This window comes from Solanum pennellii, chromosome 2 (genome assembly GCF_001406875.1).
Source record: "Solanum pennellii chromosome 2, SPENNV200".
NCBI lineage: Eukaryota > Viridiplantae > Streptophyta > Magnoliopsida > Solanales > Solanaceae > Solanum > Solanum pennellii.
Genome location: NC_028638.1, coordinates 40,884,418 through 40,903,920, shown reverse-complemented (window position 1 = coordinate 40,903,920; position 19,503 = coordinate 40,884,418). Strand labels below are relative to the sequence as shown.

General features: G+C 33.3%; 4 protein-coding genes across 4 annotated transcripts; 1 reads left to right on the top strand and 3 right to left on the bottom strand.

Annotated features, from left to right (window-relative positions):
• Window positions 1-4,120: 4,120 nt before the first annotated feature.
• LOC107008771 (inactive LRR receptor-like serine/threonine-protein kinase BIR2) lies at window positions 4,121-6,646 on the top strand. The gene has a single exon (XM_015207933.2). It carries the CDS (start codon window positions 4,387-4,389, stop codon window positions 6,208-6,210), a length of 1,824 nt encoding a protein of 607 aa, XP_015063419.1. The 5' UTR covers window positions 4,121-4,386; the 3' UTR covers window positions 6,211-6,646.
• A 164-nt stretch (window positions 6,647-6,810) lies between these two features.
• On the bottom strand, window positions 6,811-8,045 carry LOC107008772 (CLAVATA3/ESR (CLE)-related protein 25). Its single transcript, XM_015207934.2, has 2 exons — window positions 7,369-8,045; window positions 6,811-7,046 (listed from the first exon to the last, which is right to left on the bottom strand). The coding sequence occupies exons 1-2, from the start codon at window positions 7,614-7,616 to the stop codon at window positions 7,007-7,009; spliced, it is 288 nt and encodes a 95-aa protein (XP_015063420.1). The 5' UTR covers window positions 7,617-8,045; the 3' UTR covers window positions 6,811-7,006.
• A 1,004-nt stretch (window positions 8,046-9,049) lies between these two features.
• Window positions 9,050-13,026, bottom strand: LOC107011882 (putative rRNA methyltransferase YlbH). Its single transcript, XM_015211557.1, has 10 exons — window positions 12,732-13,026; window positions 12,556-12,650; window positions 12,280-12,375; window positions 11,869-11,973; window positions 11,665-11,769; window positions 11,322-11,460; window positions 10,110-10,225; window positions 9,956-10,012; window positions 9,451-9,692; window positions 9,050-9,361 (listed from the first exon to the last, which is right to left on the bottom strand). Exons 1-9 carry the CDS (start codon window positions 12,892-12,894, stop codon window positions 9,552-9,554), a joined length of 1,017 nt encoding a protein of 338 aa, XP_015067043.1. The 5' UTR covers window positions 12,895-13,026; the 3' UTR covers window positions 9,050-9,361; window positions 9,451-9,551.
• Window positions 13,027-14,329: 1,303 nt separating this feature from the next.
• Window positions 14,330-19,094, bottom strand: LOC107009270 (probable prolyl 4-hydroxylase 6). Its single transcript, XM_015208578.2, has 8 exons — window positions 18,881-19,094; window positions 18,697-18,783; window positions 18,551-18,608; window positions 18,090-18,194; window positions 16,116-16,173; window positions 15,822-15,997; window positions 15,667-15,727; window positions 14,330-14,829 (listed from the first exon to the last, which is right to left on the bottom strand). The coding sequence occupies exons 1-8, from the start codon at window positions 18,994-18,996 to the stop codon at window positions 14,537-14,539; spliced, it is 954 nt and encodes a 317-aa protein (XP_015064064.1). The 5' UTR covers window positions 18,997-19,094; the 3' UTR covers window positions 14,330-14,536.
• Window positions 19,095-19,503: the final 409 nt, after the last annotated feature.

Here is a 19,503-nt window from a genome sequence, read left to right as displayed (position 1 = left end):
TTCTAATCCAAAAAGGACTAGAAAACTTAGTTTTTCTAGATAACTAGAAAAACCTATATTATTCTTCCTTTTTGCGTAGAAATAAGATTGTGAGTTCTAGTTAAATATGGACACTATAGGGACCGCGTAATTAATTACTGAGGCTTCCTATTATGGAAATAATTCCAAATAATTAATTTAAATTATTCTTACCATAATAAATTACAAATCATTCCACTAGAAATTCGTAGTTACACTCCTCTATTTCGTAATTCCCCATTAAACACTTATGTAATTCCCCATGTTAAGATTTCAGATACTAATCAATAAATTAAATTACCGACGAATTTAACTTAATGATTAATTTTCTGTAGAGCACTACTTAACTTATTTCATGTGTCGGATTCATAAATCCACTTGCAAGATTTGACAGAATGAAAACTTATAAGTTTCTCAAAAAGGCATATCAATCAATCTCTATAACGAGACATAGATTCTATCTACTAACATATTATTTCACCAATATATATTAAAGAAAAGGGCCTAAAATACCCTCAAAGTATTGAAATGGTACAAAATTATCCTTTATCCACCTATTGGTTCCAAAATATCCTTCTCAGCCACCTATTGGATCCAAAATATCATTGTCATCCACCTTTTGGTTCAAAATTGACCATTTATTTAACGATTTTATATTTAAACTATTTAAATATTTTTAAAAATACGTGGCGCTCAACTATTTGTTATAATTTAACTTATTAGTATAATTTCTAAATCAATCCATTACCCACCCATTACTATTTAAATTCCTCTAAATTAATAAACCCGTCACATTATTAATGTAAGCTACTGCCAATTGAGTGTTTTTAAAAATTATAGAAGTAAATTATCATACATTCAAGTGGCTAAATAAAAGTCACCGATAAACTTAAAAGTCTGACTATGTTCATCTTAATTATTCTTACGTCTCAATTATGTGATGTTACTTCATAGGTAACTTTTTTTTCAAAATAATATATTAAAGGTTTTAAAACAAATCATAAATATTTATAAAATTATATTAAAAAAAAGTTCATGAATTAATTCAGGGTGTATTACTTCTTTACCTTTAATCATAAATTTCTACTTCAATTTTGAAAGAAAGTGTCCTCCTAAATAAGCGGCTCAACCTAAATTTAATTAGGGCGTCGATTCGAACTCGAATAATTTTGGATGTCATTTTCACGAATCTATAATTTCATCGTGTTTTAGTAGTGTTTATGATGATTTTGATATTATAATTGGGTTATTAATTGAGTGAGATTTAGTTAGTAATGAGTAGGTAATGAGTTGGTTTATAAATTATATTAATAAATTAAAATTATAATCAATAGTTGAACGCCAAGTATTTTAAAAAATATTTAAAGAGTTTAATTTTAAAACAATTAAAAAAGTGGTCAATTTCGAACCCAAAGATGGATGACAAGGGTATTTTGGAGCCAGTAGGTGAATGAAAAGGGCATTTTGGAGCCAATAGGTGGATGGAGGGTAATTTTGTACCATTTTAAATACTTAAAGAGTATTTTAGGCCCTTTTCCATACATATTATTATCATCCAACTTACCAGGCATATTGGTAATAAATCAAAATGATAATTAATATATACAGATCATAATAGTTATATCAGGATTAAGAATATAAGTACATTTAATAGTTTAGAGAATATGTTTTTGTCAGTCAGTCTAAAACAACTATCTCTACTCGGTATCGTTCAATACATACAAAATGTACTAGCACAAGAAGTTGGAACTATACCGTTACCATAATCAAGATAAATTACATATAATCTTGTGCTACAATCGTACCCAATAACATGTCCACTTTCCATCGTAGAAAGTGAACCAAAAAACTTTATACTTATAAGAACCGATGATTTCATCCTGTGTGTATAAACTAAAACTCTACACACTAAATCATTTACTATATAAGTAAATAGACACCATAAACAAATATATGATCTAATAAATTTAAGCAAATATTTAATCTCTAATAAATATTATTTCTTAACACATACTTAATAGTATATATCCCAACAACTTATTCAATTTATTTAAATTTATATGTATAAGATTAATTTAAGGGGAAATGCTACTTCACAAAAAAATTCTCCATTCTAAATATTTATAAACTCAAAATTTTTACATCAAAGTGTACTTAAACTTAAAAGATTTCAAAAGTGATCCTTTAAAGTCTAAAACAAGCAAGCATAATCTGCCAAAACATAAATATGCACTAATAATATGGGGCACTTTCTTTGCAAATGTCAAAAAACCAAAACTTAGAATCAAAGTAATCATATTGTTGATTATTCTTTACCAACTATTCTTTTTTACATGGTAAAAAATAAAGTGCATTTGCAAGTGATGTTGCTTTGTAAAAAATAAACAATGCTTTTCATTTATTACTATATTCGTGTCCAACTTTAAAAGACGTGATTTACAATAACAATAAAAATAACGATAAATTATAAAATTTCACCCAAATTAAAAAAAATAAAATTAACCAATCGTTTTTTCCTTGATTTAATCATTTGATATTTGAAGTTCACTAATCCAATTAATATGAATTCGTAATAAATAAGAAGTTAAATGTTCACTAAGAAAATTCTAATGATAGAGTAATTCCAATCATCTCCACTACACAAATTAATAGAACAAGACATGGAGTTGTGTTAAAATTTTCAATTTGTGTGGGGATTAACCAAATAAGTGGTGTAATAGGAGCTAGCACTGAATCAAAATGTAGTTAGGTAAGATTTATATTCTACTGTTTTATTTTTGTTTTTTTACAAATAGTAGGAGGATAAGTAATGGATTATTATTATTATTACTTGTTAGTGCAGCATCCAATTAGTAATTTTTAATTAACAAAAAATAACATAAACATTACATTTTTTTTTAAAAAACAACAGCGATGGGATCTGGTCAAATATCAGAATTTGTTGAAGAGGGAACTTTTCTTGATTACTACATGAAAACGCACTAACGTAGTGTAAGGTAAAATTACAAAATATTTTAATAATCTGATTTTCTGATAATCAATTAATAATTAATAAGGTCAATTACTTAGACTTCAGTTTTTGCTAATTCTTTTCTAGGCAATTAAATGTGATATGACTATGAGTCTATGACCTAACAGAAAATCATAAAATTTTGACCAAAGTTAGTGTTGCTTTCTACGAGTTCCTAGGTTAAAAGATTGAATTAAACTCATAATTTATGGGATTATTGAATTTATTTGACGTTAAATAATATAGCTATATATAAAGACAAATTATATCATATAAATTTTATATTTTGTGAATACAATCGTTAAAAGAAATTTTTTGAAACGTTTTAATACAGATGACTTTATTCTTCACATGAATCTTCCACTTAAACTCTTTGTACAAGAAAAAAAGAATTGATTGAAACCACAAATTAATATAAAATATTTATATTCACCAGCATTTCAAATAATGATCAAATTCTTTTGTTTTCATTTGTTTAGTGCATTAAATAGATACACATTTTATTTGTTCAATTTAAAAATAAAAAAATATTAATAATAAGATTCAAGTACTTGGCTGGTGTTTGACTCTAAATTTCTAAATATTATTGAAATTGTATTTTGGGTAATATTTTATCACGCTTTGATCATAAATTTGAGAGAAATATTTAACTATTTCAAAATATGATATCCATAAATTTTAAAATTAATAAAATACCTTTAAGCTTATATTGTCATTTTATAATGAAATATTCCGTTAAAAATAACCTTTTAACATCGTAATTGGTAACAACCAAGAATAAGAAAATTATAATATCAACAAGAGCAATACTATCACATACTCAAACTTATCACTAATTTAACATGAACTATAACTCATTAAAAATAATTTGTTTGTTTATTTTTTTGCATCGTTCTATATAAAATATACAAGTACAAGATGATTTTTAATTTTAGAAAAATTTTAAATATTAGAATTCAATTAAAATATTAATTTTTTCTAGTATTAAGAAACTAAGATACTTGACAAATTGTATAACCAAATATCATTTTTAAGTTTTTACCGAGTGTATTAAGGCCAAATGTATCCTCAATTAATTTTTTTGAACACTTTCCATCTCAAAAATCAGTCAAACAAATTAAAACGGGATTGAGTAAAAAAAAAAGAAGATATTTTAGGTGCTTACTCAAGGAGTCCACTCCATTAACAATAATAAAATTAAACGTTACAAATTCTCGGAATCCATAATTCCAAGGTTCCACTTCATCATTCAAAGTCAAATGTGATCTTCTAGTCTTTTGCTTTTTTTCATACTTATATTTCACATGTAAACAATTCATCAAACACCTTCTATGCATCTGTATACCTAAAGCTCAAAGATGAATCTTTTCAGATTGATCAATCTTCCCTTTATAGTATTGTTTCTTGTATTTCAACCCCTTCTTCATTGTACTGCTGTTGCTGTAGCTGAAGATGATATAAAGTGTTTAAAAGGAGTCAAGAACTCCTTAACAGATCCAAAAGGGAACTTGAATTCATGGAATTTTGCTAATTCTACAGTGGGGTTTATATGTAAATTTGTTGGTGCTTCTTGCTGGAATGACCGTGAAAATCGTCTCATAAATCTTGAACTTCGGGATATGAATCTTGGAGGTAATGTTACAGATTCGTTAAAGTATTGTCGAAGCTTGCAAACTCTTGATCTTTCTGGTAATCAAATTTCTGGTTCAATTCCTTCTGATATTTGTACTTGGCTACCTTTCTTGGTAACCCTTGATTTGTCCAACAATGAATTTACCGGTTCTATTCCGTCTGATCTTGTTAGTTGTTCTTATTTGAATAAATTGATGCTTAATGATAATAAGCTTTCTGGTAATATACCACCTCAGTTTTCTAGTTTGGGGAGGCTTAAGATATTTTCTGTCGCAAACAATGATCTTTCTGGTAGGATTCCGGAAGCTTTTGATTCGGCTGATTCTTTTGATTTTGGAGGAAATGATGGGCTTTGTGGTGGTCCGTTGGGGAAATGTGGGAGGCTTAGTAAGAAAAATCTAGCTATTATTATTGCTGCTGGTGTGTTTGGTGCTGCTGCTTCTCTGTTGTTGGGCTTTGGGGCTTGGTATTGGTATTTTACCAAGGCGGGGAAAAGGAGGAAGATGGGGTATGGATTAGGGAGAGTTGACTCGGAAAGGTGGGCGGATAAGTTGAGGGCTCATAGGCTTACTCAGGTTACGTTGTTTAAGAAACCGCTTGTGAAGGTTAAGTTGGCGGATTTGATGGCTGCCACAAACAATTTCAGTTCGTCGACTGTGATAAACTCGACTAGGACGGGGACTACGTTTAGAGCTGTTCTACGTGATGGTTCTGCGCTTGCTATTAAACGGCTTAAAGCTTACAAGCTAAGTGAGAAGTTGTTTCGAATGGAGATGAATGGGCTAGGACAAGTTCGGCATCCTAATTTGGTGCCACTTTTGGGCTTTTGTGTTGTTGAGGAGGAAAAGCTTTTGGTTTATAAGCACCTGTCAAATGGTACTTTGTATTCATTATTGAAAGGGAACACAAGTATGTTGGATTGGCCTACTAGGTTTAAGATTGGCTTGGGTGCTGCAAGGGGCCTTGCTTGGCTTCATCATGGTTGTCAACCACCAATATTGCACCACAACATATGTTCTAACGTTATTTTCCTTGATGAGGATTTTGATGCTAGAATAATGGATTTTGGGTTGGCAAGGCTGGTGACACCTCCAGATGCAAAAGAGACTAGTTTCGTGAATGGGGAGTTGGGTGAATTTGGCTATGTTGCTCCGGAGTACTCAAGCACAATGGTGGCTTCACTGAAAGGGGATGCTTACAGCTTTGGGGTTGTGCTTTTGGAGTTAGCTACTGGGCAAAAACCTCTAGAAATCACTGCTGCTGATGAAGTTTTTAAGGGAAATTTGGTGGACTGGGTAAATCAGCTCTCTGTTTCTGGTCAGATTAAAGATGCAATTGATAAGCATATTTGTAGAAAGGGCCATGATGAAGAGATTGTAAAATTCCTCAAAATTGCTTGCAATTGTTTAATCTCTCGGCCCAAGGAGAGGTGGTCTATGTATCAGGTATATGAAGCGCTGAAGAGCATGGCTGAGAAACGTGGTTTCTCTGAACATTATGATGAATTTCCCTTGCTATTTAACAAACAAGAGACCAGCAGTCCCATTTGATACATGAACGGGAAAGCATTATGAGATGTTTCACATCTGTTGAACACAAATGCATTATCGTACGTTCTTCACTTCTCTTAGGTGCAAGTGGAATCAGGCACAATACATATGTTTCGGTGAAGTACTACCACATATATTGCTGTATTATACTGTGAAGTGTCAAATCATTCTGAGGTCTTCTGCTCAAAATTTATGATACAGATAGCTAATATTATTGGTATCTCAGGTTTATGTTTCTCTTCTACTCATACTTATGCATTAAACAAGACGTTAAGCAAAAGCTGTCACAGTTTATTTGAAAGCTGTAATACTACTTTAGCTGTTTATAACTGACGTGGGCATTGGCCTTTTTAGGGTCGAGATACGTTCAGTACGTCACTTATGGTTTGTAAGATCAAATCACACTAGATTTCCCTAATGGATTGGTTCAGTAGAATAGCTACCTCCACACTGATATTAATTCATCTAATCGGAATGCTATCAAGCAGGATTATTAGTAATTACCCCTTCGGATTAATTTTGGATGATGTTGATCAGTAATTGTAGGGTCCTTTTGCAAAATTTGTGTCTGATTGGGAATAATTTTCACTAAAATGGAAGTCTTCTAAGAGCTATGTGCCCTCTTGAATTTGATTTGGCAGCTGAATTTTTCATTCACTTGATCTAATCTGCTTCTTTACAATCTCAGAAACATAATGCACAATCTAAGTTTCCAAGTAGGGAAAAAAAAATTCTTGTTGACAATTGAAACTCTTTGCAATAATAGTTATCAAGCCTCTTACTTTTCCCCTCAAGCTCAAGCTCGGATGCGTGTTATCATGTGCTCTCCTGCTTCCCTGAAAAGTCATTTTGTAATATTTCAAAACAATAACTTGTAATCTAATAGTAAATGAAGGGTTCACATCTGTCCTTGTCTTTAACAGAGCTCCAGCTGGGGGACTATATGGACTCTACGTATTAGAATATCTTGGTAAATAAGTTCAATTTTACCTATCCATTTTAGGTACGGTTTTAGATTATCTCATGTTATATTTCGTTACAGTAGATGAGTACTGTTGACCCTTTTCGAAAGCAAATAGATATGGTTGGATAACCAAAGATGTATACTTTTCTTACTCATGAATGTTGCAGGGTGGAATGTTAATGCATCGAAAATACCTGTTGTGTATTGGATCGGGTTCACTAGGTACTCTTCTTTTGCTGACATAATTGAGATTGGTCCTTTGAAGAGAATGCCTTTCTGTTTCTATTATCCTTCCAGTGTCTAAATGTTGATTGCTTGTCGTTCCAGTAACTGTTTTCGCTGCAGGCTTTACTAAAATCTCAGCAGAAACAATAGAGAGAAAAATAAGTAAAAGAAGAGCCATCAATAAACTGCTGCCACGGCCGGCACCATCACCACCCATAACTCCAGTGTCACTATCTCAAATTTTCCCGTCTTTGATCTTCAATGCACATTTGTGAATCAGAGGAACACACCCAACACCAAAATTTCCTCTGGTCCTATGTAGACAGAAACAAATGTATTCTGTTCTTGGGATGCTCTTAAATGGATATTTTTTATTTGCCTAAGATTAATATATAGCATGAAAAAGTTAAAGTTGGTTATATCCAAAGACCAAAAGCAACAAAAGGGAAAGGTAATCTGAAGATGTGGGGTAAAAAGTGAAGAGAATTAGGCGTAGGTATAGGCTGACAACAGTTTATAATAAAGTAAGATGTCCAATTATTTATCACCTCGTTAGTGCAGGTATAACATAGCCAAGGGGACTTAGAAAGTTCAGCACATAAAATTAATCCATAATTTCAACTGTGTATTTTTTTTTCCCCAAAGAACTTAAAGGGTTAAACTACCAAGTTTAAAATGCTGACGAAAATTCAGGTTAAACTCATCAAATTTAAATTTCATATTAGATTTTGAGTATTGGACATTCATGATTGCTGGCATCGAAAAGGTGATTTGGACGCAAGAAGGAGCCATCAAATTCAAAATCATTGCAAGAGCAAATCAAAGAAAATTTTGTTCTTTATTCCAGAATTAATTTGAATATACTTGACGTCTTTGTATTTTCTCCAAAGAAACTGTAAAAGGAATTTCCTGAAAAGAAGTGCCGGCAAAAGAAATTAAAACCTTCTGACCATATTATCAAGTCTCTAGTCATTAGAACATATAACACAAAGAGTTTTAACTTTTATATACACCGTTAGTATAAAAAAAATCGTAGAAGAGGGCACATTATTAGTATATATGCTTGAGTCTGCTAAGCAGTATGTTCTAATCACTGTCAGGCCAATAATGTATGGTCCCTATCGAATATAAAGCTTTCAAGAAAAAAAGATATAAAAGTGTACATGAGAATATCAAAGATGGAATGATTGCACACATAGTTTGGCACACTAGTGATGAAGTAGAATAACTTTAACCCAGGACAACTGATACCAACCAAACTTTGAAATAAGATGACATCAATCATCAAAAGTTTGAAATAATGTTGAGCTTATCAGACTAAAGACACCCACATTCAATAGCAAAACATTTTAGTCACACTTAATCTGCTCCATTAGATAAGAGAGATCATACTGAATCATGGGGGTTCCCAATTATTAGAAGCTCATATACTGACATACTTTACTCTTCAGTTTAGAGGTATGGGACAGAGAAGCTACCTCTGATATAACTCAAGGTACTAATTATCGTGGTCCATTTCCATCTTTCTTGACCTATCTTTACAAAAGAAATCATGCTCCTAATCCAGCTTTTAATTCAAAAATTCGGAAATACACCAATTTTTCCATATACAACTTCAATTTGATGTTGAAAAGTGAATGCTGGAGGAAATTCATGGGGATCAGATCAACATTTTGAAATTTGAAAATAAAATTTCTTCAGCATTCTCCAATAGCATAATAATGTAAGGCATGTCAGCCAAGGCAAGGATAAGCAAGGTATGGCATATAAATGTCACTTTAGAAATCCATTAGGTGTAAAATAGGTAAGACTAGTATATATCTACATTTACTAGCAAACTCCTGCAGAAAACTCGTGACGCCTTCTTATGGATGGATGTGCATTACGAGTGAGTCACTGAGTCAAGTACGGCATACAAATGGGGGAGCTAGGTGATGCAGAATGCCCCAAGAAGAAATCGACCTGCAGGTTAAAGATCCATCAAATTAATCATAAGATATTCCAGGCGAGACTATTAAACGATATATAAGGTCAGGACAAAGGAAAATTACCATGTAAATGAATGGTGAGAACTGGGGCAATCAACTGTCTGACAACATTTTACATCACCTCTTGACTATAAGATGTGTTATGCGATCCTCTTTAGCTAAATTTACGATGCTGAAATCTCCACTTCCTTGAGCAAATCCAGCTTTTCCTGCTTTCTCTTTGTCTTCTCTACATATTTCTTTTTCAGTGCCCACTTTGGTCCATATATTGCCAAATGCGTTCGACCAAACCGCCGATCAGATATCTGTATTTTTAGTAACAATAGAAAGAGAATTAGTTCTTGTGTAGATGTATGATGGAACCATACATCCAGCTAGCTCTTCAAAACATTTTAGTTTCTGTTGAAGAGAAAACACCACCCAAACACATCTACTAAAGATAGAATGCAGAAAGCAATCAACGATATTTTTAATGATAACATCCAAAATAGAAGTCCTAGTACATGCACTCGAGTATCATAGGGGGATAGTGCTGTTCTTAATACTGAGAGAATGAGCTGCTCAATACCTTAACAAGGCAACCACATGAATCCAGCATGTCAGTTCTGAAAGGGTACTCCACCAGCTGAATACACAAAAACATGCTGACAATTACCACAAGAAATTTATGGGCAGAAAGGAACACAATGGACTTACAAAGCACAATATACTGAAGCACTTACTATAAATGTATTTTCGCCCACAATTGATGATTTTGAAATTTGATCCATTAATATACTGTAATCAACAACAGCATATGGTGGTGTAACACTAATATAATCAAAGCTCCCATCTTTACCTAAAAAGTAAATATAAATCCTAGATTGTTATATTTCAGTAAAAGAGCAGCATAGAATTTTCATGGTTAGAGCTTTGTTTTTGGAACACATCATCCCTCAAAGTTGTAACCAACTGTTAGTTCTTGAAGACTGCCAAACGAAACAACAAAAGAAATCACGCATGTGAACAAAGAGAAGAGAAACTATACGGCTTGCAAAATTTTCAGAAGCACAGGATTGGTGAAGTTAGATTTAAAGGATTGACTAGCCACAATCAACAACAATATCGAGGGAACCTCCAGAAAGTCTGTTGAGCTGGTCTGGCGCCAAGCATGTTATGAATTAGCACCAACCATATCTGTAATGACCCATCCCCTAATCTGAACCCCTCTTATCACTCTCTTCTACCAGATTATTACCAATACCAACTGCAGGTGATAAATGTTAGATGTCTGGTTAAGTTTCATTTAGAGACCTCCATGTGCAATGTTACTGACAAATAACTATTGCGGTATGCAGATCACAACTACCTTTGCCATTGTTTGACTTAAAAGACCTAAATCTATAAAGCAGTCCATATTTGCTAAACAGCATGCCTTCGAAATATGTTTCATCAGTGGGATAAGAAACCTCATCAATGGTAACAGTTATAGGCAGTCTACTATTAGCACCATATTAGGCATCAAGAAAGAAAGGCTTACCTCCAACTTGCACCTTGATTGACTTATGCAATGATAGTGAACAAGGTCTCAGTTTGAGAAAAGAGATACCACAAGTGATATAAAGGCATCAGGATAGCCTATGGTTTTTTAGATTTTTACTTCAGTAAAAATGTTCAAGGCGTTTCATTTTCTGTTTCCTTCGCAAAAAAACCTTATTTTTTAATATTTCCAGGACAAGTAATGAACCTTGTTTCTAATACATTTCGGAGTGAGTAATAACCTTTTATTTTTGTACAGAATTGTACAAGAAAACATCAGATAAAATATTTGATGAGCCTTTTAAGAGAGAGAGGGATATCCTATTGGACGTTAAATCAGAATTACTGATTCATGATACCATTAACTCCCTAACTTACTCCGCTTGTGGGGCAACATCAGGAAGAGAAACTCTTACCAAGAAAATGTTCGGCACGCTCCAAGAAGCTTTCAACACGGACGGTATGTATGACAGACGCATCAAGGAAACCAGTCCATTCTAAATTTGGCCGGAGAACATCTGAGACAACCCAAGGGTCCATCTCAACAAAATGCACCTAGGAGTTTGCAAACAGAAATATGAAACACAAATGGTATGAGAGCAACATGACATGGAAAAACTGAATAAAATATAAAGCTCCACAAATCAACAGCTAACTTAAGAATAAAATCAAGCAGAGACAATAAAAATATCACTATGTAATAAGTAAATAAAATTTAGCATATGTTCCAGAAAGGGCTGTTACAAATTAAATGCTAACCTCAGAACACCCTCGGCTGATGGCTTCTATACCAACTGATCCTGTCCCACTATATAGGTCCAACCAACGGCCAGGCCTCAAAGATGCAGGGCAACCACCCGCTGCCTAGACAGCAGAGAACAATTTTTATTTAACAACATTAAAACAGTGTAACTTGCTTTACATGAAAGACGAACTGCTCTTAATGGCTAATAAGAATCTCACTTGCAAAATACCAAATGCAGCAGCTTTTACAACTTCCATCATGGGACGCACATCCATGCTCTTTGGTGAGAGTAATTTCTTCCTTCGAGCCGTCCCCCCAACTACCTGAACAAAAAAGTCCTTTTATAGCAAAGATATCACAACTACTTGCTTGTCTGACAACAATTGCATCATCACATGACATGTGTACTTGGAAATGAATTACAAACTTTTTTCTTAGTACTTTATATGACTAGCTCACCTAGTTTGCTAAGTGTAGACATGCAAAATTTTATGGTATCAAGTCCATACAATATTTGGATTATCACACTTCACAGTGGAATCTTAATATACTTGAATTATCAACAAATGAGTCGAAAAAAAGGGAATTCTCTCATTAGTAGCCACAGATTCAGCTAACAAAATGCAAACCTGAAGCAATTTATGTGTCTCCCGTGTATGTTTAGGTTCTTCTACTAGAACCTGTTTTCCGGTTCCGCTCTTGGATTGTTCTCTTCTCTTCTTTGTCTATAACTCCAATGAAAACACTACTGTTAATATCAATTAATTAATATAACTCAATTCAATCTAGTTAAGGTCATCTGTAAGAAACATCTACATTAACGTCTATTCAGTCCCCATTTTAATTTTATTTTAAATGAAATAAATAATATTTTTTCATAGAGGGTAAAAGAGAGAACGACGTACCTTTGGAGATGGTTCAGATAAGTACTCATCCGGATTTAACCCGTATTGTTCAAGTAACTGCCTTTTCTTATCAACTGAGAGTTCATTTTTGGATTCTGACAGTATAATTTTTTTGATAGATTAACAACAAAAACATTCAATTTCACATAGAAGATAGAGGAAGCGAAACAACTTACTGGAAGAGACTGTGATAATGAACGGCCGGCGACGATTGGTGGCTGTGAAAGGATATCCGACGAGAGCAGGATTGAAGCTAAGCAAACTGGTCTCCGGGACGATTGAGTGAGACCGAAGAGGTGAGAGAAAAGAAAATGCAGCGTGTGAGGATGAAACCGCCATTTGTGTAAAATCCCAATTGCACTAAGCAAAATTTGGTTGAAGTGATTTTAAGCCTTATTCATTTTTAAATTGGGGAGACACTGTTTAGATAGAGTGGAAAACTGGGGAATTATATGAGCTAAAATTGTTCTTCCTTTTTTCTTTTTTTTTTTTAATCATGAAGATGATTTTTATTTTTATTTTTATTTTTACTCCTCTCTGTCACACTTTTTGCTCTCATAAACACTAAAATTCACAAGATGATTACTATCTAAACAATCTTTTTTTTTAAAAAGATAATCTCAAACCTGAATTGCTAGTCAAATTGAACATTTTTTCAATATAAAATACATGAGTTTGGTAGCTGATAAGTGATAAGCAAATATTGGAGTAAACAATTACTCCTTTAGTCTCGATTTACTTGTCATATTTTTTTTATTTGTTTTTTATTTTATTTGTTATTTTTAATAAATAAAAAAAAATTCTTTTTTTGTAATGAATTTGACATCCTATTAATTAATAGAAGTAAAATGATAAATTTATTATATTAATTATTATTTCTTAATATGTGTATCAAGCTAAAATTTGACATTCTATTAATTAATAGAAATAAAATGATAAATTTATTATATTAATTATTATTTCTTAATATGTGTATCAAGCTAAAATTTGACAAGTAAATATACGTTGAGGTAGTATATTTTTTAAAAAAATAAGGTGCTGAATTGTAGTAAGCTTGGGAAAAAAGTGTTGATAGTTTTTATTCATTTATATTAAACAACTTAAGTATCCTTAAATTTATTAGTTACATGAAATATCCTCAATATTACAAATTAAATATGCTTAAACAATTTATACAAATATCCTCAATATTACAAATTAACTAGCAACCTACGATTCATGAGTGATAACTTATGATAACTACTGATATTGAAGTTTTCTCATCTCTTGATAAAAGAAAAAATCTGATATAAAGTTTCAGTAAAATAACATGCCTTCCGAAAAATTGTAAAACCAATTCCAATATATTTATCGATTGAAAATATAATTTGGATGGTCTATCTCTTGTGGACAAAAAATAGTAGAGTATTTGACTAGTTACAAGTTTTGTCAAAATCCTTGTGTGCACTTGAATTCCCTTGGCCTAAAGATATATTTTGGGGAAGTTTTGGACCTTTTCTTTTTGTGGTGCCATCTTTTTTTTCTCTCTTTCTACTACGTTTCATCAATCGCGAAATTTAAAAAGAAAATGAAGATTTTTGAACATCTCACCACTCACCAGCATAGTTACCAGATAACTCTGGTAACCAATACCTATGATAGATGAGTGATTTTTTTTTTAATTTCATTTAGACATTGAACCTTATAATTCTCCTTCCACCTTATAAACCATTAGGAGGCCAAACCCTTGGGTTCATATTACAAGCAGAGACAGAAAAAAACAGGGGAAGACAAATTTGAGGGTGATATCAAAACTTTGATATACTCAGTGCTACTACAAAAGTATTCAGTTAATCAATCCACCGTGTTTCGAAAAGATCTCCTTACTTTAAACTGTCTAAGAGGGTACTTAATGTACAAACCAGATATACAAAGAATGTGGATAAGATTGCTCAACTAGTAATATTTATATGTGATAGAAAATTTTGTCTACATATTCCTCTCAGGAGCAAACCTTGCAGCTCTTCCTACAATGACCTACAGAATTTTCAGAACCCACCATGTATAGAGGATTTTTTCCACATTCACCATTAACAGCCCACTGGGAGCAGCTCGGATTTTGATCTTGGCATTCATTATTAAATACAGTCTCAAAGGACCTCACATGAATCCATTTAGTAGCAGACCATTTCTCACCTTCGATAACTGGACAGCTCCCATGCAAGCTTAGGGGATCAGTTGTTGCATTGAGATGAAGACTGAAAAACAACAATGCATCACCCTTCCTAGGTTTCACTGCAAATAAGACATGAACATATCGAAATTGAGAAGTTAATTACAAGATTTATTTCAGTGGTTTTATTTGTTGTTGTTATAATGACAAGCTTTACTTCAGTTCTACTGTTGTAACAACATTTTTTCCCCTTAAGCATCTTATGGTGGTCTATGAAACAGGATGAGGTGTTTTGTACTAATTCTTCCATCTTCTACAAAATTCATTAAGATCCTTTTCACTACATGGAGGGGGATGTGACAGGAAGGCTGGGGTAAGCTGATGGTGAAATGGATAACTACTGAGATTGCTCTCTACACCTAGACAACGTGAAGTACAATCAAAATGCATACCACAGCAATTAGGTTGCTTTGCGTAGAACGACGAGAATCAAGAGAAGATGAAAAAAGACACTGAATGCTGAACCATACAGTAATGACTGCGCAGTCCAGTCAGATAGGGGAAAGAAAGGACGCGTGCCGCTAATAAGATCCTCGACCAATAGAATACCATGCAAAGAAAAGCATTATAAAGTTGTTTGCACAATTGTGGAGATTTTACCATACTACAAGACATTTCTATGGACATGAAGAAAAAGGGACATGTCATTTGCTACTTCTTGAAGAAAAAAAAAGGAACACATTATTTACATTATAAGCACAAGCAAATGCTCCATTACAGAAAATTTGCAAGAACACCTCCCTTTATCTTCTTCCCTATTATCCCTCATCATGAATCCATATATATGTGTGTGTGTCTGTGTGTGCGTGCGCATGCACTTCCAAAATAATACATGAATACTGATGGGACCTCCATAAATGTAGATGCCACACTCAAACTATTCATGGTGTGAGACATACCTGCATATCCATTTTTAGCACAATCTGACCAGTCATCACCCTTTGGCTGAGATTTTTTTGCCTGCAGGTTCCCGTTAATGAGGAAAAAAAGAAAATACTGCATCACAATCGCCGGCATAACAGAAAAAAGGATTAATCATACAATTATTGATTACCTCTGAATTAGGAAATATGGTTTCCCCGCCCTTCTCTACATCTGACAAATACATAAGAACAGTAGCCACCCGATGACCACCTAGCTCTTGATTGACCTTGTCGTGAAAATAATCATAATGTGGCTCATACTTTTGGCCATGTTCATAATGCAGTATTTGAATAGACTCTCCATTCTCTGTATTCCAACTTAATAAAGTAAGAATCACGCTTACGCTTATATATTCACATATACAGTACAGACACATGAGACAGTGAGATGAAAGCCACTAAACATCCTTGAAGCACTGCAGTACCTTTAGGAAGGAATGTCCAGGCAGCTATCCTAGCTTCCACATTAGCCACTACTTCATCCTTATAAAAATAAAAAATAAAAAAATATCAGTGGTCACTTTCAGCAAAAATTACATAGACTAATATAAATCCATTACGGAAAAGTTTTTGAAGTGGACAAGTAAAGCGGCATAGGTAAAGATTCAGGAATTCAATTTCCATTTGACACAGAGATAGTTGAACTTCCATATAGTCAATACGAGGACATGAAATTACAAGTATGTCCAGCTGAAGAAATAAGTCCAAAGGAAGTCATTGGCTCAACCTGAAGGGGGTGTAAAATGACAAGCCATCTCTAAGAGTTTCTAAAATCATTAACTGTCAACAGTATAATGCTCAAGAGAGGTTTCCAATACTAGACTACTAGAGTAGAGATCACTGAGGGTTCACATTATGCTTGGTTCACTCAATGGTACATATGATGCTACCAAATTCACATAGAACGGATATGAACTAGCAGAAACTCTAAAGTACATATCAAAGTATATTCTAAGTTCTCAGTCATGTAACAGTTGTCCGAGTTCCAATTATTTTACAGCATCATACTTGGTGTACTGTTTGTATTGACACTATCTATCCCAGAAGGTAAATCCTTAAATAATCTTCAGACGTGCCATTAGTATCTAAGAAGAACCTGAAATGCTCTAAAAAGGTACAATTTTCTGTATATAAAATTTCATTTATATTTTCCAGTTTTAAGTCTTCTCTAACAGGATTAAACTTTAACTAGAAAGTGACAGTTTGGCAAGCTCGTTACTTTTTTTCAACTAGGTAACACCACAAGCTCTTAAAGCATACATCAGTGTCGCTGTAAGACGTTCCTAAGAGAATTCGTAATCACAAAACCCATAGCTAGACTGCTTTGACATTTGCAAAAGGAAGATCAAAAGAAACTTTTTACTTGCAGACCTGGTATTCGAAAATGAAAATCCTGACAGTAAACTCAATCTGACAGGGGACCAATTGACCAGTAAGACAAATTAAGCAACAAAACTCAAATCTGTGCATAAGCAGTGACGTAGAGATAAGTACAGGAACAGAGCTTTGACACAGATTCCTTGGAATATGTTAATAATTAGTCCATTATCATCCGATAACAAAGATTAAATTACCACTTTCTAGTCTCTTCTATCTAAGCAATAGCCAAATTGGAAGTATGATCTTGATGAGGGAAAGTAGATCGTATCCTACCACTATCAAAATGTTTATTGGGTTAAATAGGCAAAGTTCCACAATACCACAAGGCTAGAGCCTTCACGGGAAATATTAACAAAAGATAGTCTGCTAAGGTTATTTTTTTTATGAAAAGATGGTTCGCTAAGGTTATTAGGAAGTTTAAACACTAATTCATATTAAATTGATCGTTAGAAAAGGCTCCAATGCTAAAGATCCAGAAGATTTACATCTAGTTATCCAGTGATCAATTTTTAGTGTAAACAATGAGGTTCACAACCAATTGATGATGTCTTTGTGAGATCTGTCAACCTCTTTCTTTTTTGTTTTGGTTTCTTACAGGTGTCGGTACCTGCTTCACGTCCCAAACTAATACAGATTCGCACAGGCGCGGGCCATTAAGGAGGGAAGCACTCCCTATTAGATTTTTTCTAGCCTCAAGGCTCGAACCCGAGACCTCTGTTTAAGGTGGAGGGAGCATATACATCCCACACAATCTTTGGTAGTGCCCAGCTCTTTCACATACAAATGGTTTCATAAATGTGAAATAAGATGTGATGCCACTGTTTCTAAATGACAAATTCTGATAGTAAAAATAGAAACTGAAGTAACTAGAAAACAAAATACTTAATACCAAAGGCATCACAATATAATATTTAACTGTCACAAGGAAGATGACAGAGCACATCCAGATTGATACATCAAAAAAGGAGAAGAAATCCATCAAACATTTGAAATCACAGAGAAGGTAGGATTTAGTGAACCTGGCCTTTGCTAAGAAACATGCCAGAGCTTGTCCGAACTTCACTCTCTACGCTCTTTCCTGACTCATTATCAGCCACCATAGACTTCTCCAGCTTATCTTTAGCCTAATCATTCAAATTTCAAAAGAACATAAACAACATCAAGTGAGCTTAAACTGCTATGCAAAAGAGAGATCTTTCAGCGCCAGGGAATTAGACAGTATCAAATAGCTAGAATTAAGACTTCACTATTGTTACTCCGCATACAATGTGTCCACTGTTCATCAGGAGCCTTTCGATTCTGGTTTGAGATTTACTCATCATTCATCCGTGCATAATGTTCCTTCATTAATCCTAATTGTCTTTAAATTGTTATACAAGCTAATCTAAGATTGACGCATACTAGATTAACTGATAGCACATTTTTCTCTGAAAAAACAACAATCATGCATTTCTTATTGTACTAGAGAAGAAAATCTAACCAGAGTAATGAGATGATCACATTCCTCATCTGTCAAAAAATTCCTATATACGAAAGCCCTGCACAATTCATTTCATTATCAGAGTCACTTAAACATAACAAAATGCACTTACACAAACAAATAGACCAAAAAAATAATGGAAAAACCTCGGCCGCCAGGAGATTTGCGTCACCCGAGTCGGATCAATTGTAGCAGACGATCTACCAGTCACCAATTTCAGCACCGACAATTTTCTGAAAATAAAAGAACAAATGCTTAATACATATAACGTCCATTTTAAGCAAAAAAAAAAATCAACGAAAAACATAGAAATAGAAACAGAATTCGTACGTTTTTCTATCGCCATGCCCACCGGAGACTCGAAGAGATGTAGAACCAGAGAGATCAGGGAAAATGGAAAGTAAACAGAGAAAAAGCAGAAAGAGAAAAGGAAGTTGACGGTCCATTGGGAAGTTACGAATAATGTTCGTGTTTTTGGGTTTAATATTTCTTCTTTCTCCAGGGTTTCGCTTCTTTATTCATTTATATACTTCTTTTTTTCATGGAAAATGAATGAACTAAAAAATAAAAAAATAATAAAAAGAGCACTAGCAGATCCCTGGTCTAAGTTAACAGATGCGTTATATTCAAAGGTTCGGCAGTGCGCCCATTGAATTTTATTTCCGTGGTTGCAAGTCAACTTTTTTTTAATTAAAAAGTTCCGGTATTTATTTTACAACTTGATTAAATTCAGATCAAAGTTAAAAATTATACATTATAATAAGATGTTCTTCAATAAAAAGAATTTAATTTCATATAAATTCAAATAAAAATATTTAATTAAAAATGAAAAAGTATTTAGTTACTCCGTCCTAACCGATAGTCAAAAGTCTTTTTTCCAGAACGTTCTGCCCAACTACTTGTTTTTAATAGGCTAATTAGGATATTACTTTTGAGAGTAAAATACAAGGAAA

What these genes read in the sequence shown, in the direction of transcription:
- LOC107008771 (XM_015207933.2), top strand. Translation starts at nt 4,387, where the DNA reads ATGAATCTTTTCAGATTGATCAATCTTCCCTTTATAGTATTGTTTCTT.
- LOC107008772 (XM_015207934.2), bottom strand. Translation starts at nt 7,616, where the DNA reads ATGGGTGGTGATGGTGCCGGCCGTGGCAGCAGTTTATTGATGGCTCTT. An exon ending in CCCGATCCAATACACAACAG is followed by an intron (nt 7,047 to 7,368) that starts GTATTTTCGATG and finishes ATGACTTTTCAG; the next exon opens with GGAAGCAGGAGAGCACATGA.
- LOC107011882 (XM_015211557.1), bottom strand. Translation starts at nt 12,894, where the DNA reads ATGGCGGTTTCATCCTCACACGCTGCATTTTCTTTTCTCTCACCTCTT. An exon ending in GCGTGCCGAACATTTTCTTG is followed by an intron (nt 10,226 to 11,321) that starts GTAAGAGTTTCT and finishes TTTACTTTTTAG; the next exon opens with GTAAAGATGGGAGCTTTGAT. An exon ending in TGGGCGAAAATACATTTATA is followed by an intron (nt 10,013 to 10,109) that starts GTAAGTGCTTCA and finishes TTGTGTATTCAG; the next exon opens with CTGGTGGAGTACCCTTTCAG.
- LOC107009270 (XM_015208578.2), bottom strand. Translation starts at nt 18,996, where the DNA reads ATGGACCGTCAACTTCCTTTTCTCTTTCTGCTTTTTCTCTGTTTACTT. An exon ending in GGGCATGGCGATAGAAAAAC is followed by an intron (nt 18,784 to 18,880) that starts GTACGAATTCTG and finishes TTTTATTTTCAG; the next exon opens with AAAATTGTCGGTGCTGAAAT. An exon ending in CTGGACATTCCTTCCTAAAG is followed by an intron (nt 15,998 to 16,115) that starts GTACTGCAGTGC and finishes GTTGGAATACAG; the next exon opens with AGAATGGAGAGTCTATTCAA.